At 33.2% G+C, this 18,972-nt stretch overlaps 1 protein-coding gene across 5 annotated transcripts in view; it reads right to left on the minus strand.

Moving 5' to 3' along the window:
• Positions 1 to 18,972, minus strand: part of LOC106625479 (uncharacterized) — a 65,498-nt gene that overhangs the window by 44,965 nt on the left and 1,561 nt on the right. For 3 of the 5 annotated variants that reach the window (XM_070109759.1, XM_036371799.2, XM_036371800.2), the window contains exon 2: positions 18,058 to 18,365. In XM_070109759.1, the coding sequence (XP_069965860.1) occupies positions 18,058 to 18,187 (130 nt within the window). In that variant the 5' untranslated portion in view covers positions 18,188 to 18,365. Of the gene's footprint in view, positions 1 to 18,057; positions 18,418 to 18,972 lie in introns of all 5 variants that reach the window. The other 2 variants (XM_036371797.2, XM_036371798.2) reach the window with 1 other exon arrangement.

An 18,972-nucleotide genomic window follows, 5' to 3' on the forward strand; every position in this document is an offset into this window, starting at 1 on the left:
AGTTAAGCTTGAAAAAATCTTGGTAAAGCGCAGCTAACTGTAGAACATTTATAATTTTTTATAGTCATAGCAAAATTAATATTTCTTGCTTGCATCTATCGTACTTTTTTCTTTTCTGTAAACAACTCATTGAAATTCCATTTTTTTATTGAATAAAAACGATTCAATTTACACAAGTTCCTTTTAAGGACGTCCACTTATGTTATGATTCATAAAATATATTTTATTATAGCTAAGCAAAACATGCTCTGAATGGTATATTTTTCCTACTTCCTTGCTTGTTTTGTTCTATGTTCGCTTTCGCAGAAACTATGAGCATTATAAAGTAAATTAAATTAAATTTATGCGATTGGCGAGTTCTTCAGCAGCTAGATTTATATAATATACGACTAAATAATGCTGGGTTCTCGTAGAAATTCAAATATTTCTAGGGTAGTTACACACAGTTGCATATAAAACAATACTAGAAACTATAAAAATTAACAAATGGTCTCAATGGTTTCCAACGCATGTGCCATCACTGCTGTGGCTACCGAAATTAAAATAATTCCGAATAACGTAATCACTGTAATTATGGCATTACAGTTTTAATTTGATTTTACTCATTATTCTAAGATTTTCAAATGTTCGAGCGAATTGTGCAAATCTCAAAAGTCGCGATATTTTTTCCCATTATTTGCATTTTTCCATTCGCAAGCAATTTGTTCCGTAATTAATTGAACAACAGTCCAACAGCACCGCACCGCAACGCAGCGTTTCTCAGCACACCGCACCGCGCTATTGCACAACAACACCAAAAAAGTTCACAATTAAACGGCATGCGGTGCACAGCTGGTTCAAATGCTCATAATCAACGTACACACCTTCAAATGAATATAGTATATATGTAAATACATGCTCTAATACACTATTATATACATATGTATATGAACATATATACATATGTACATATACGCATATACAAGTATATATATATATAAATGCTTTTATCTAAGCAAGTGACCGACTGCGCAGGCGCAGGCGCGTCTACCCCACAAGCGCTTATTTGTTCTTAATTATGTTGGTAAACACTGGCAAAGGTACGGTGCCATTGCTTGGCGGTGGAGTAGGTGAAAGACACTGCGCATGCGCCACTGCTGCATGCGCAATTATTTTTTAGAATTGCTACACATTTAAGTAGTTTGTGAATAGTTTTTTCAAGCACTTTTCGGTCACTCATTGCGCACTCGAGTATTTTATCATTTTGACAAGTGGCAGCGCTGAATTCACACGTTTTGCTGTGCTTAATTGTACTCGAAATGAATTATAGAGTTGCTCGCGAGAACAGCCACTGTATTTAAAAATTAATTATGAACACATTAAAGTGACGCAAAACAAAATAAGAATAATGCTAGTATAATGCAAATTAAAAATAAATATGAATAAATACGTTGCAAAAGTGCGAGCGTGGCATTCCATAGATTGTATAAGCGTTGAGTGACTCATTGAAGTGACTGTTGATTATACTTAAATAATGTTGAATTGAAAGAAGTGATTCTGTGACTCTTTCGATGTAGTAAATTTATATCGGTTATCTTGCAAGGAAAGTCACTCTTTCATAACGAATTGTTTTCTTACAGTTTTCTTTTTTTTTTTTTAAACAGCAAAGTAGTAAAAGCTTCGCACCTCGAAGACGAGAAAAACAAAATTGAGTAGCTATTTGGATTATGCGTTAAAGTTGATCCTTCGCACAACACCACATGCATTTCACCTATAAAACGATATCATAAATGTGAAACCAAAAATGATAGAGTCGTTGAAATGTTTACGTTAATTATAGTGAGTCTAGTACTTGATTATTATTCAATTGTTGCAATATTCCGAATATGTATTGTAAGGTACTGTCCTTGTACGTCTTTGTCAATATATACCACTCGTATGAAGCGTAAACCAAATTAATTTTGCTCAATCGAATATGTCGAATTTTTGTGCTAAAAAAAGTTATTTTCGGGGAGTTCTCCTTCATTATTTTAATATGAAGAAAATCTCAGCCGAAAGTCATCGTATTGTATTTTGGTGGAAGTTTATGATGAACATAGCTAGAGCATGAGCGCTAAAGTGATGTTGATGAAAAATGGATCCATTATAACAAATCTATCAATGGCAAAGCCCAATTTCCATGACGCCAAGGTAATGCTCTGTATTTGGTGGGATCAGAAGGGCGGGTTATATGATAAGCTTCTAAGGCCTGGTGAAACCATTTATTTGAAATTCTACAGAGTAAATTACAATACTTTGCCCACGAAAGTCTAATTTGAAACTAGTTAAAATTAAAATTAAAGAGTACAACAGAATATAACTCGAGGTATGCACTGCGAGCTGTGAGTCTTTACAAAAGGTGAGAAGAACCACGCTCCCTGCTTGAATTTGTGAATCCGAGAATTTTATTCTTGTAATGTGTTATGTAATCGAAATGCAAATGGTCTAACTCCATTCCGTGGAGGCGACTGTAATCTGAAGGTCAAATGTGTTTTGAGTATGTATACAGACCAATACATACCCAAGGCATATATCATGCACAATGCTACAAGTACCCCAACTTTGTCCCAAGAAGTTTTATTGCTTGCTTTAAAATTTTGATGTTATACCCTTCAAGTAATAGTTTAGCTTGGTGCCTGCAGTAGTATGCCTTGCAATTGACCCAGTAATCTGGTTGCACTTATAATAATTTTATCTAGATGGATGCAATAAAATCTAAATTTTACGAAGACCCCATTAACCGTATACTATGACAAATGTACGTCTCGTCGTCATTATAAAGAATTTAAAACGGTTTAAACAATGGAGAATTCTTATACAATTCGATAATACATATCCGCAGTGCATTTCCTACATGTGGTCCCACTTACCGGTATATATAAATATTTATCCATCAAAACTAGAAAATCAACTGCAATAATTAAAGAACAAATCCCGTAAATATTAATACTGGAAGACCATTGGTCATAAATTTCAACATCATGTAAAATAGTAAGAATAGACTTAGTTTTGAAGGAAAAAAAAAACACCAGCTATAATACAAGTATTTAGTAAAATTAATTAAATGTATACTGAGTGTCCTAAAACATGTAGACATGTATAAGGTTGCAAGCGACGTATGCTGTCCTACATTTAGCCTGCAACACAAAAAAAAAATTCTAGAAGGAAGTGTGCTTTATACAAATATTCTAATAAAAGAATTCTCCCACACGATCTAAAAGAATTAAATTCGCAACGAAACCGATACTCGTTTTATGCGACTAAAAGCAAGTTTTGTTTTATTTTCACACGCCACTAATGAATTATGTGCTAATGCGTTGTTATTGAATTTCCAAACAATCCAAAACAGAAAAACAACCGAAATGGAACAAAGCCCGCAACAAAGCCCTTTCATATGGATGTAAATTGCTGGGGCGTGTGCGTAATTGATCGTTTCGATTAAATGTGCATATAATATGCATGTAGATATAAGTATGTAAATTTGCTAAATGTTTTGGATGGCATGAAATGTTTAGTTAGAATCATAAGATCATAAAAAGTTGTCTGATGCGAGTTTCTTGACGGTGATTTCAAAAAAAAAGAAATACAAAAACAAAACAATATTAATATAACGAATCGACTACACAATTTAATTAATAATTTTGATATGAGATGCGTCTAAGTCAGGCCTGGAGCGTTTGCTAGAAGAATGTTGATTAAAAGTAGCAAAAGACATGGTTGCCAAGGAAATACAAATACACGTCATTGCTCAGTCCTCCCCTTACTACTGATTAGTCACATTCTTGCATTGAAGATGATTATAAATGATGATTAATTTTATTATTTTAAAAAATTTAAATAATTGGCAACCCTGCTTAAACAATATCTTCCGCAATAAACTTTCTTATAACTCATTACTTTTTCAGCTTTATCTATTTACTTGTCTTATAGTACATTTTTCAAAAATATGGCATCCCTTCCCAGAAATTGTATTCGAAAGAAGTCCGTCACCGCATAATTGCATAGAGGACGGTAACGAAGATATGCACCAATAAAAAATAAGGAAGGTCTAAGTTTGGGTGTGACCGAAGATTTTATACTCTCGCAAGGCAAAGTGATATACGGGATGTTTGTATATATTTTAATTAAAAGTAAGAAGTATTACTAGGCGTGGTTGTCAACCACCCATTTTCATAGTGTGCAATAGTAATAATAGGATAACCTCACTCACCAAATTTGGTTAAAATTGGTTAATTAGGTCTTGAGATATAGGATTTTACTTAAAAGTGAGCTGTGCCACTCCCATCGTCCAATTTTTACCTCCCATAAAGGCCTTTCCGGCCATCATGGCTATGAAATTTAATGCTTGTGGCTCTTTTATTCAGTGAGTTATCGAACATTTTGTAATTTTCCATAAAACTGTTATATGGGGAGTGGGCGTGGTTATAATCTGATTTTCTCTATTTTTACAATGTATTAAGAAATCCTCAAAAGACTACTTCGCAGAAAGTTTGGTTGAGATAGCTTGAGTGGTTTGGCAGATATGTGCTTTTAACCATTTAGGACGGGCCCATTAAAAAAAATGGTCCGATTACCCACATCTGCAATTATAACCTCCTTGGGTGTCAAGGAATACATGTACCAAGCTTGATTAAGATATCTCAATTATTACTCAAGTTATCACTTGCACGGACAGACGGACAGACAGACCAACAAACAGTCACTCAGATTTCAGAACTCTCCTCGTTACCCTGATCATTTATATATATAATATACCATATAACTGCATATCTATCTTAATTAGTTTTAGGTGCTACAAACAATCGTTAGGTGAACAAAACGTGCAGCATGTTGCAACAGTATAAAAATTGTTATTTTTTAACCATTCGCTCAAATTTGATGAACTCACATCACGCACTTTGTAGTGATATTGAAATAAATTGCAAAAACTAGAGCAAAATATTGGAAGAAGCGTTTGCACTAAGTCTGTCAAGGTCAAACATCACGAATTTGAATTGGCGAAAAGTCAATATTAATAAATTCACGGTAACGCTTCGAACATTTGAACCAAAAATATGGAATCATTTCAAACCATTATATTTATATATACATATACATATATATTTATATATATTTATACAAATATTGGTGGTTTCGGCAATGTAGTCATTCAGAGTATTGGTGTTTAATTTGATTGTGTCATTCCCGTTGTGAGTTGTATGCACATTCAAAAAATATAATCATGCAGAGCAAACCACATTTTACAAAATCGTTATTCATTGTAAAAGGGCAGACACACGTGGGCAATATTCGAATATGATAAATGAGTTGCACTACGCCCCCTTTCACCCAACTCATTTTGCGAATTTTCGATTTACAAATTTCGGCGCGAGTATGTTAAGCAATTGCTGAGAAAAGTATTATCGTATTTGTGTTGGAATGTGTGTCTGCTTTTGGCAGATATCATGATTCGCCGCTTTGTAAACTTTTACAAATTAAAGTGCGTCTTTATATGTGTTGGTAAGCACGTGGATATGTTATTTTCGAAAAAAGGCATTACCGAAACGAAATTTAATTAAATTCGAATGTCGAATGGATTGAGACTAATTGTGCGCAGAGCAAATTTTTTTGCCAACAATAACGCTATCCTAATACATAACAACTATATAATTGCAATAGTTTTTTAAGAATAAATTTAAAAAAATGTGTTTGTGGTTTGCACTTGACCTACAATTTAACATAAACATATGAAAGTATTATATATATTTTAGTACAAATGTAAATGTGTTTTTTATTTCTATGTTCCAACAATATTGTGATATTTAATTAATTTGAATAGTAAATTTCATGTTCAGAGGTATTATAATATTACTGTTATCGAATTATTTGAATACAAATTTTATAAAGTCATGCTGGAATTAGTGACCAACGTGCCGGTCTTCGGTGCTTACCGTCCGTATCAACGAAATTCAGAGAAATCAGTTACTCTTTATTTTTCACATTTGAGCAATGTAGCAATTGCGAAACGAGTTAAAACCCAAGTGACTGTCTGTCCATCCGTCTGTTCGTCCAAGCGAAAACTTGAGTAAAAATTGAGATACCTTAATGAAACTTGGTACACACGTTCCTTAGTACCCGAGGAGGGTTGGTATTGAAATTGGACCATTGACACGCCCACAAAACGCCATTAATCGAAAACTTATAAATTACCATAACTAAGCTCAACAGTAAGATACAAAACTGTTATTTGGTTTATCGAATCGCATTAAGGAGAGCATCTGTAGTTTTAAAAAGAGGGCGTGGCCCCGCCCTTTAATAGGTTTAATGCACAAAGCTCCTAAACCGCTCAAGCTATATTAACGAAAGTCGCTCAGGGCAAATCTTTTTATACTGCATATATCGGTCAATATGTCTTATCTAATAATAATGTAACTTTGTGCTTGAAATGGATAAAATTGGTTGAAACGATATTCCGGATATTCCACGGTTATACTTGAGCAATGTCAAAGGTTAATGTTCGGTTACTCCCGAATTTAACACTCCTTCCCCTTTTTGGTTAAAAAATGTCAAACAAATGGCAGTGTTTTGTCGACAAATTGTATTCCGCGATACAAGTAGTGACGAAATTTTGTTGCGCAACATAATTTCGTTGCAATCAATAAATTTAGTGCTTTGCCGCACTTCACAAAAAAATGCAGATTACTTACGAAAATCCAAATCACACATTTAACACACATTTTCTTATAAGCATGATTTGCTTTTGGAATAACAAAATCACATTTAAGTTTTTTTACTTTCAAGCTAATGCATTACTCAACAAAATTGGATCGTCAACAATCGCAGATATTTTGTCAATTGATTTAATTTTAGAATAAAAATAATTTGGCAGCATAATGACATATTCTACGCGTTGCAGCGCATGTTACCTTCTGAGACATTTCCTTGTTCTAGTTAAAATAAATGCAATATTTGACACTTGATGTGAATTAAAGCAAAGTATACTGACAGTTGTCGGATTTATTCACAAAGAGCGTACAACAAAAATTAATACTGAGTGGTCGCACTTAGCACCATACTAAACATACCATATAATGTAGTATATGCAGGTGTTTGTACCTATATTTAAAATGTAATATATATGTCAACATATCGTGAAAATGTGGATATATCGATAAAAATATAGCTTGTAGTAAATTGTGGTTTCTTCCATACTCTCAAATAGCATATGGAAAATTTACTCAGTTCTATTTGTTTAGCTATTTAAGTTCAAAAGTTCTAATGAAAATGTGCACACAATAGTCTCATGAGCACCATGGCTTTGTAATGAATAATCGATGTTAGTTGATAAAGAAATATTGATTTCCTGTTCATAAATTTTCTTGTTTTAATATAAGAAACCCATCCACATCCGAGATATCTTTAACGCAAAGGAACTGTTCATACAAATTTTGTGTAACTAATTTTTTTTATCTAACATAAAGGAAAAATTATTTTCACAACGTTCGACTCCAAATAGGATGCTATTAACATGACCCTGGAGTAAAAAATACCTTGCCTTGCAGTTATATTCAAAATTGAACTATTCACAAATTGACTCAATTAGGCGCCTGTCTATATATCTTTAGTCTTTAAGTCTCCATGAAGCAGTTGAGTTAATAATGGTATTTTAAATAAACTATATACAATGTTTTTAAATTACTTTTGAGTAAATAATAGTTCCGATTAATTTACAAGTCACTAGTACTTTTTATTTCAGACAGACATTAACTATCCAGCTATCGTTTTACAGCTAGTTGTAATTAATATTATTTAAATCAATTAAAGTTCAATCAATGGCAGGCATTTAATTATCATAAAACATAACATCCATTTGTAGCCACGAAAGTAAAAGTTTGTGCAGTTATCGTACTGTTCGTGTGATGCTTGGCCAACTGCCGGGCGTCACATAATTTATTCTGCCGAATGATAACCCTCAAATTGGCCAACTGTTCAATGGTGTTGAAAACCAATTAATGTTTGCTATCGGCTTTTATTTGTGAAAGTTAATGTATATCGTAATGTAATCGTAAAAGCTTGAAGCTTTCGGTTTCTTGGATGAGTAGGAATTCGTTTATTTAATTAATGGAAAAGAGATTAATATGTTTTGATTCATGTCGGAAATGTTGTAAGAGTAACGCAGGCAATATTTAGGCAGTTGACGATAATAAAAGCTATAAAAACAAAAACTGAAAAATAACCATCGCTCGGTCGCAAGCTAGAAGCGAAAGCAATAAACTCGTAGCGAAAACTACATGCTAGACATAACCGAGCTCATTGCAAATGATGCGGCCAACTTTGTGCTCGGATGCCCAGATAGTTATGCAATAACAAACGATGAAGATACAATAAATTTCTTACCATCAGCAGTTAAATGTCAACGATTATGCAATGCTATCAATACCTGCTTGGTTTTCTCTTCGTTTAGTGATTATGCAAGAAAGTTTGGCTGTAAATGTAAGTGTATGCAAGAGATGTTGCACCGAGCAGCATTAAGAATCCATGCAGACTTGCTCAAATATGCAATATTTTTATTGGATATTCATGCATGCATTAACTCGTGCGCCATGCATGACTAAATCGCATCATCAGGAGAATGAACAATGATGCTCATATTTGCAAAAATAATCTTTTTCTATGAATAAAACATTTGCTTAGCGGTTTTATAGCCATTCGTGGACATTCAGTCATCGATTATTGCATATTTCTAAGGCGGATGAGACAGTTGTGCAATAAAGAAGGAATAATTTTGTAATAACATGTCAGTGGCAATTGCAAAAAAAAGTAACATTATTTGTTGTTACTACTGATTAATGGAAATATAAAATAAGCAAGAAATTGAATAAATTCAAAAATAAATAATTTACTGTATTCTGCGAGCATTTCATTTTCCACGACATATACAAACAATTTTTGGTTACCAGACATTAAAAACCCTTAAATGGGACGTTGTTGTGATCTTCATTTTATTTTTGGCGAGAAACGTCATTTGTCTCAAACACCTATGAAAGCCGTTTAGCCAAGCTTAAGTTCATCGAAGCACACAGAAGATATCGTTTTGCGTTGTTGAGAGCCGTTCAAAAGCATTTGATCGATATATTATATTTTGTAGTTTGACACAATCTTCAAAACTTGATAAAGTAAAAATGTGTAAAAATGCTACTGATAACAAATAAGAGAGTGGAAAATAAATGTTATTAACATCCAACGCTGGGTGCTATATTACAGAAAATCAGACATTGCTCAAATATTTCACTGCTGAGTACAATCGGCAGTCATCCAAGTAAATCAACCAAATTCAAAGTATGGAAAGAGTCAACAGCCCACTGGCTGTTTTGGTGTCTAAACGACGTGTTTTCGAACAAGTAAGGAAGTTCGGGTGTAACGAACGTTTTATACGCTCGCAACTTGAAAGGGAAATTACTACAGGTGTTGGCAAAATTGTGTATTAAAGGAAGTATTGATCCCATTCAACCCATTTTTGACACAAAAACATACTATTTTCGAGAGTTTAATTTATTTATTTTATTATATGAATTTCAATTATATATCTTACACATTGACCGATATTTTCGGTAAAGGTCAACTATAGGCATTGGGGTCCACATATTCAGTACCTAAGGGCTTGAACAGTTTTGGTTTGATTTAGACAATTTTTGGTCGCAAGGTGGAATACTTTAAACACATTACTCATGCAAAATGTTTTACGCCGATACAAACATTGTTGCTTAAATAGGCATAATGGAAAGTGAAAGATTCAGATGGAATTTAAAATTATTTTATATGGGAAATAGGCGTGGTTGTAATCCGATTTCGCACTATAACACAAAAATATAAAAATAATATTATGCACCGAATTTGATTGAAATCGGTTAAGCAGATCTTAAGATATGGGGTTTGACCATGGGCTTACTGTCTAATTTTAAACGCGCTTCCTATAAATTCATCTCATACCATCTCAGAGATAAAATTTAATGTCTCTGGCGTGTATAATGCTTGATTTATTGCGCTTTAAGTAGTTTTTAACAGTACCGTTATATGGGGAGTGGGCGGAGTTGTCACCCGATTTCATCCAGCTTCACACTGTCAATAGAAGTACTAAAAATATGTGTTCTCAGTGAATTTTGTTATTATAACTTTAGCGGTTTAGGATAAATGCACATTAAACCTAGAAACATGTGTACCAAGTTTCATAAAGATATCTTAATTTTTACTCAAGTTACAGAATGCGCAAACGGACGGGTGGACAGATAGTCACCCGGACTCCAATTCGTCTCTTTATCCTGATTATTTATATATACATAACCCTCTATCTAACTCGATTAGTTTTATGTGATACAAAGCACCGCTAGGTGAACACAACTAGCAGTAGCAACATGTTGCAAGAGTATAAAAATAACGGGAAATTTCGTTTTTTGAAAAAAAAAAATATATATTCATGCGTCTAGATTAATGTTGTCGCCTTTAAAATAGTCCCCATTCGAAACATGGAAACAGTTCTAAAACTCGATTTTTGGTACAGCATTTAGCTATTTCCATCTATCTTATGAAGCGACGGCATTTAAGGTTCTCTTTATTTTTGGAAACAGGAAAAAGTCACACGAAGCCATGTCTTGCGAATATTGAGGTTGGGGCATCGTTACAGTATTGCTTTTGGACAAGAATTCAGGAATAATCTGAAAATATGATCGTACTTCAGGGGCAAATAGATCAATATATTATATTAAAAAACTTTGGCAATTAGAATCTCCAATCGGTTAGTTTATAGGCTAAGTTAGTAATCATCATTTAAGCAAGTAACTAGTTTCGCATAAAAATCGATAAGTTAAATTAAATGCCTTATACAGGCAAAAATAATAAAACTCTAAAATAAAACTGGAATTTCCTACCATTTAAGGAAGCTAAAGTGACAACTCCTTTATAAGATCTAGTATCAAAGCTAAAAGGTAGACACTGAATAGTAGAAAATATTTAACTGATATCTTTCAAACTTATGGAAGACTTTGAAGGAATTATAGTATGGGATTATGGTAGTATATTTTGGGATCACGAGTTTACTATATGTACATATGATATACATACATATATGCATTTGCAACTGCAACATTTCAAAAGCATGCTGTAATTTATATTGCCACACCCGCACATACGCGGTATAATATAAAAATGGCTTAATTAAGAAAATTCACATCAATCGCCAAATACACAGCTTTACAAAAAAAATCAAAAGTTGTCAAAAAAGAAATCACAGCTCATAAGTTTTTGGCTTAAGTTTTGAAAGCGCAAAAAAAAGTATTGCGAAATTCAATTATGAAACTGAGAAAATTCACATCATTTACAAATCACAATTATTTATGTGCATAATGAGACCCTAATGAAGTCAATTCAAGCGATCGTGTGTTATGCGCTAAGTCGGTTAATAGATGTGCATGTGTGCTCATAGGCATTTGCATGAGTACTCATAATCACGCTCATGTGCACGGACATGCGCACGCGCGTCGCTATCATATAAGTACATGTGTCCGTATATTTGTGTAGGTGCATGATTATAGGCTCATAATGTATGTGTAGACTTTGGTATTGTCTTCGTCACGCAAGCTGCACGGTTCGGCTACTGGGCGCCTTGACGCATGTGCAACCAACTACAGCTGGCTCAGCATGTTTACATACAGACGCATATTTGGCAGGCATGAAAACAATGAGACGCTATCTGCCATCAGAGCGGCGTAAAATAACGCAATCATTTGTCAATTTGGGCTACTGCGGCTGATGTGGGGATATTGTGTCAGAGTTGATAAGAAAGTATGTGTGTATGTATGTATGTTTCAGTGTTTTTTGCGCTGCTAATATTGCCTATTAACCACTTACATATGTACATGACATATATGCATGAATTCACATACATTTCGTTTTATTTGCTGGTGCAGCAAGTTGGCAGTCACGGCATCCCACTGTGTATGCTGTGATGACGGCAGCCAACGCTTACAAGTGCCTGCTATTCTTGTCACTCTTATTGCTGCTGCATTGAGTGCTCACTGAACTTTAAAGTGATTTATAAAACCGAACATACAAACACATAATAAATCCATGTATATATGCAGTGTATGAGTGCTATTAAGCAATCACTTCCACCCGCGTCTTCAACTTCCTTAACCTTTTACAACTCAAGTGAACAATTTTATGTTTGAATTTCTTTAAAATATTTTAAATATCGCGCCATTCAATTGTGAAATAAAGTCCTTGTAATATATGCTGTTGGAAAATTTTATGCGGCTCCAAGTAAAGAAGAAGTTTAAGATCTATTTTTCCTTAACTTTTTGGTGCTCTCAAATTTCTTCAAAATTTTTTGAATATAATTGTTTTTTAAAAATATGTCGCACTTTTTTGAAACAAATGAAAAAAAAGTTTCTGCAAAAAACATGAACAAAAGTTTATCTTTGTCGCATTTTAACACAACACACTTCCGCCACCAGTGACCGCAAGTATAATCGTGTTGTGGTTAAGTGAATATTTTTTAATTACCTGCAATTACAATTTTTCGTAATTTCAATTAACTTAAACCAACATTTGCCAATGCTACCACCCGTGAAATAACACAAACTATACTTGTACAACAACTAATTCCAAAATATGCAAACTTTTGAAGTGACTTTGAGAAAAAATTCGCAAAGAGTGCGGCGTAATCCCAGAAATTAACTTCATGAACTCTTCTAATCACCTAAATATTTTTGCATTACCGCATTATGGAAATTGAGTAATGCTGCAATATTTAATGTTCGATATACCGTTTCCACAGTATCAACCACTAGTGCCTTTGACGGGTTAATAGCCGAGTGCTATCGTTTAGTGAGGCTTTGGTTGTGATGTTCTGTCGTCTAGCAGGCGGACTGCTTGATTGTCAAACTTCTTCTCTAACGGTATATTTTGCCTGCAGATTGTGTGTTTTTAAACGCTTTGTCCGCGACGCACAATGTGGGTCAAAACTTTTAGCCCCGTAATTAATGTTGCCCTTTTCTATGCGCAAGTTCGGCGCTTAAGTCTTTTGTTTGTTAAGTGAATTTCAATTTTCATTTCAAATCTAGTGCCTTCAATCCAAGCAACTGCAATGCTCATACATAGCTAACTAATATGTGTTAAGCCAGCAGCCGTGGCAAGCGCTAAAGATTGCATAATGCGAAGTAAATGTATGAAATAAGTGCTGGAAAATGTTGGAATAATAATTGAAAGAAAACCCAGTCAAGCAGATTGCAAAAGTTTCGGCTTCTATTATGAATAGCCAGCGAATCTGCCTGTGCGTTTTTTAATGTATATGCCTTTTATGTGAGTCAGTTCAAGCGTGTGAGTGAAGTACCCTTTGCAATTGCATTGTTTTATAAAATATTTTGTATTGCGCGTATGTGTATATATGTGGGATTGATTGCAACATAAATTGCAAGTGTGCTATTTTACTTTGTTTTAGAGAAAAAGCAGAAGTCTTGCTATTGTTTGCCACAATTTGATTATAACAAACAGTGAAAGTGCAGTAAGTCAGTAAATTCAAAGCGAAATTTAAGCTTTTCCATTTTGCTGGAGAAGTATGCAGATAGAGATTAGAAATACCGTAAGCAAACAATGGCTCAACTGCTTCGCGAAGCGCCTAACATATTGACACATTAACCAAAAGGTACAAGGCGGCCCAATTCGCTGAAAGGGGAACAAGCTGTGCGGTGGCAACAATATGGTGGGGAATGGGTGACAAAGATCGTAAATTATTAAGCAGCACCTTGCTTTGGAAGCAGGCGGCGCTTGTGGAAGTTTTCTGCAGTAAGTAGCATTCACTAGTAGCTAGCTATTCGTGAAACCAAATAAGAAATTGCAAAGGCACTCGCTATTTATTGTATTTTATAAAAAAATAATTATTTGGCAATAAGGAAGCGCTTCACATATAAATAAGCAAACAATTGGCTCAATAAAAGGTTTGTTTTACAATTCATTGCGCCTAGGATTTAGTGGCCAATAGTATATTGTAAATAATGCGCAATAAAACAATGAAATTATTTATTGGAAGAGTGATTTTACAATTATTTAAATAAACATTTAGTGTTTAGTCCACAAATAATTAGCTATTAAATGTTAGGATTTCTTGAATTCGAAGAGTAGAAATTATGACTACTTATCTTTTAACTTTTTAGTAATTAGTAATGCAAATAAATAATTGAAAGATTATTGTTATTAATAATTAATTTTAAAAATTAAATAATTAATTATCATTAGTAATTAAAAATTAATAATATTTATTATTAATTAACAATTTGTAATTAGAGGAAAATACTTCTATGTGTAGTAAAAAGCCTACTTCGAATCACAAATTTTATAAACTGAATTTTAGTACAGAAATATTTTTGCTGCAAATAAACGAAATTCGGGGTTTGGTGATTGGTTTCGATTTTAGTTCCAGCATCCTTTTACTTAGATAATAACTGATTACCTTTCATTTAAATTTATTTTGCGTTGTTGAAATGATATCTTACATCTCTCAAATAAAGTATAGGTGAACTTGCCTTTTTGGCAAAATACTGGCTTAGGTGCTGCAAATACTACGATATTCCTTCAAAAATAAATGATTTGTATATATTTTTTTTATGTTTTAAATAAAATGAATTTTTGACAATAATCAACTTTCTACGTAGCATATTGGTAAAGCTACTTCCTTGCAGCTTCTTGGTTCGCCCTCACTTCCGACTAGTATCCTAATATTTTCCTAACTAATTCGTATCTAATATATTATATAATATGAAATCGTGTTTTTATACATAACATATAAGAGGCGACTTGATTTGGCGAACTTCGAAAAATCGACTGCAACTGAACTGTGTTATTTGGCTTATCAATGAACAAACGTTTTTCCTTGAAAAAAACTATGGCTTTATTCTTCTACGTAATCTCTATCTGCAGTATTGTAAAGCTACTCGAACACTTCGATACCGGCTTGATAGTGTGAAGTTTTGAGGCCTTCCAAAAAAGCGCTTACTTTCATTTTGACCTCTTCATTTCAGGGAAATGTTTTTTAGCGAGCCATTATTTGAGTCAGGGAAAAAGGAAATAGGTACCGGAGCACAAATTTGACGAGAAAGTTTAACAGACCACTAGTTTATAAAGTAATTTCTTCAATTTATCGCTCATTTCACTCAACTTATCATTTTACGTTAACCCAACAAAATATTACGAATTTATGCATTCCAATGGGACTGTATCTCTTGTGACCTCCCTGAGCAGGAGCATCATTTGTGCTAGTACCGTTGCTACATAATTCAAGAAATCACTATTTAACCGTTGAATATACTGGGGACACATATCATGCTCTTGACTTGCGACACTGTTTTTTTTTGCCATCAGGATTTATTTCTTATCAAAACACGTCTTCTTTCATTTTAACCAAAATGACATAATAATATTACTTTTTTTTTTTACTTTCCTTATTGTTTCGAACTTTCCTCTTCCATCATCTAACCCCCAATCAATGCAGATTTATAATGTATTTCATACAAATCTCATATATATTTACATATGTATATACATTAAATAAGTTTGTGTGTTTCGTGACAGCTCGCGGCACACTTTGCATGGACTGCCAGCTGACTCTTAAATGGACAGTGCGTGCCAAAGCATCCGCCGCAAGCGTTTATTATAATGAGAAGAGGAAATGTAACAAAAATAAAAATATAATATGGAGACAGATGTGAAATGACAGCAAGATGATAAACTTGTTTTCCCTTTAAAGTCATTAAAAGCAAGTAACCATTTCCCCAAGACCTTAAATTCAGACCTAATGAATTTTACGTGCAAAAATACAAGTTAAGTAAGTAAATAAAAAGATTAAAAATATTTTTAAAAAATATTATTAATATGTTACTTTCCTTAAATTACATAGCCTAAAATCATTAAGGTTTTTCTTCTTATCTTACATTAACACTCAGCAATGTGAGAAAGCTATTAACTTTGAAACTAGGTGCATACAAATCTACATGCAATAAAAAGGCAATTGTTTTCTTTCTGTCCAATAGGACTTTCTTATCTAATCCACATTGGAGGTAATTTTTCAAGTCCGCAAAAGCATTTTTTTTGGATTTCAAGTTTTTTACCTTAATTTTGCATTCCGCTTTCCCACTTTCTCCACATATTTGGAGGAATTGGAGGAAGCTTGTGTAGTAAGTAATCATTAAATTAATCACTATAAATTGCTAATGAAGTGATGCGTTTTAATTAAACGTGTTTTGCATAATCCGATTTGCATTTATGTTAGCTTTTATAAAGGAAATTGATTTAGGTCGAAATATTAATACTTTATGGGTCTTTAATTGACATTTATTATATTTATAATTACTTAATTAGTCACAAATGTCAGTAAGTGGAGCAAATTGGTTCCTAAAGGATGGTGATTAATGAAGGCGCACATTTGTTGTTCGAGTTGTTGATTTTATTTTAAAAAATTTGATAATTTGTTGGTATTTATTTACGACTAAGAATTTATACTAGTGATCAACATCTCAAAATAAGTATTCTGAAAGGGTTCTTATAATAATAATATTCATACTAAATGTACAATAGTAAGAATTTCGGTGGAAAAACATCTATACCTTTCCTACCTAGATACGACTACAAAAAGTTTACTATATGAGTGCTTTCGTACACTTTTAAATTAAAATATATTCCTTCTAACTACTTGACCATTTTTAATTTTTTGGCTATTCTACGAATTTGAAAATAGCTCTTTTTGAAAAAAACCAACATTATTTATAGTATGTTAATTCCGAAAAAAATAAAAATATGGACATCATCAACGTTTTCCTCTTGTTTCAACGATATATAAAATAGGTATATTCGTTCAGCTTATATGACAAATGCCACAAGGTTTCGAAATCGGACCTTAGAAATAAAAACTTTATATTTTAAAAATAAATATTGGCTCGAATTGAAACCATGTAGCATCTGTCATATGCGCTTGACCAAAAAATGCAACATTTGAAAAAGAAAATGTATTTAATTTCCAAATTTGTACATCTTTAGGAACTTAAATACTTCTAATAATACAGATGTTTTCAAATATTTCAATTTTGGAGGCTGATTTCGAAACACTAAGAAATTTTTTCCCTTATCATTCAATCTCCTGCAGAAATTGTTTGGTACAATACCCAACCGAGTGCTGCAGTCATAACATACCTTTCACTATGCTTTCAACAGTTTCTGTTCACTTTGAGGTATCGAACAAGCCATATTTAAATTTCAAGAGGAAAAAATTTAAATATTCATGAATAATGGATATGGAAATAGGAGTGTGTTTAACACTAAAACGAGACGACTTAAACGACATTGTCCACATTGTGTTATAAATTAATATGAATACTTGACAGTTCTGATGAAAATGAAAATACAAATTTTCTTGTTTTTCTTGTATTTTTAAAGCTTAAGACTCAAAATAAATTATAATAATTTATAGAAAACAAAAATATAGGGCTACTGCAACGTTTTTTAACGCACAAAAAAGGAGTTTTCCACTAAGAAAAAATCATAACACTTTTGAGGACGCGTCAGAAGGCATGTTAGAACAGGGTTGCACCACAAGTGCTTGCCGTTTGTTTGAGAATCTGGTATAGTTTGTTCGATTCGCTACTCTCCAACGCTTGGCAATTCGAAGACAGCGACAATCTACTATTGTCAGTTTAGCGTCATTGAATTTGTCATAATAAAAACTACGTATTAGTATGAAAGTGTACCACCTTCATGTCATAAATAACAATAAGCTATCTATCATAACTCCAATTGAAGCATATGTTTTGAACATCTTTGAATATATCCTGAGATTTCCTCGATAGTTTTCGAAAATAAATTTATAAGTTATAGTTTCCCTGCTCACTCATTTTAGTTTTAATCAAAGCCCTATTTTGAGCATAATTTCCTTGATAGCTACGATTGGCGTATATTAACTTTAAAGTTTTCACAAATTACGCCTATAGTCAGTAAACAATTAGCTTTCACAAAACTCACCTTTATTCTTATCATCTTGAGCCTGCTTTACAGCTTCCTTAGTATTGGCTTTGGAGGATGTAATGGTAACTGTAGAGTGCAGCAAAAGCAAACACAGGCCGAAGACGAAGCGTTGTTTTTGAAATGCCATTTTGAAATTGCTCGTGAAGGTATTTGAATGAAATTCAATAGTCACAACCAGGAGCAGAGGTAAATCTCACGCCAAAGATGAAATATTATAAAAAATTTCTTCGTGTTGTTATTAATTTTATCTTTGTGGTTATTTTAATTTTTTGTTGAACAAAAATTTTAATGTATGCTTGTTTTAACTAAAATTAATAGGAAATAATGTTAAAGTCAACACTCAACACCAATAATCAGCTAAAGCAACAGAGGTTACAGACATAAGTAAATATTTATAAATAATTAAATAAAACAAAAGCACAAGCGATCACAGGTGAAAACTGGAGAGATTTCACTTTTGTAAACGGGAAAAGTTTACGCTAAAATTTACATTGTCGTGACGCTGCAATACCAGCATCTACTTTTTCTTTGTTTTTGAGCGAGTTATTCACAGCTTTGTGGCAGCTGGCGGCTGGCGACTGGTTGTTGCTGTAATTTTTTTTGTTCATTGAGTTTTGTTTTGTTTTGTGCGTGCGTGTGCGAGTGTTGACTCCTATATGCGATTTGACGTGTGTGGGGTCAGTGTTGCGGCCAACGCACTATTATACCATTGACTAACGGTACAGCTTGTAGAAAACGAGAGAAAAAAGTGCGGCAGCGGCTACTGTGCGCCAAGCTAATAATTACGGGCAGGAAAAGTTAGCTGTATGGCTGTCGGCGGAGCTTAAATTTCAAATTTGGTTTCTTATTTTTGTGTTTCTACTGCATGCATAATTTTGTTGTAATTTTGAAGTTATTAATATAATTTTATAT

This window comes from Bactrocera oleae, chromosome 5 (assembly GCF_042242935.1).
Source record: "Bactrocera oleae isolate idBacOlea1 chromosome 5, idBacOlea1, whole genome shotgun sequence".
NCBI classification, from domain to species: Eukaryota; Metazoa; Arthropoda; class Insecta; order Diptera; family Tephritidae; genus Bactrocera; species Bactrocera oleae.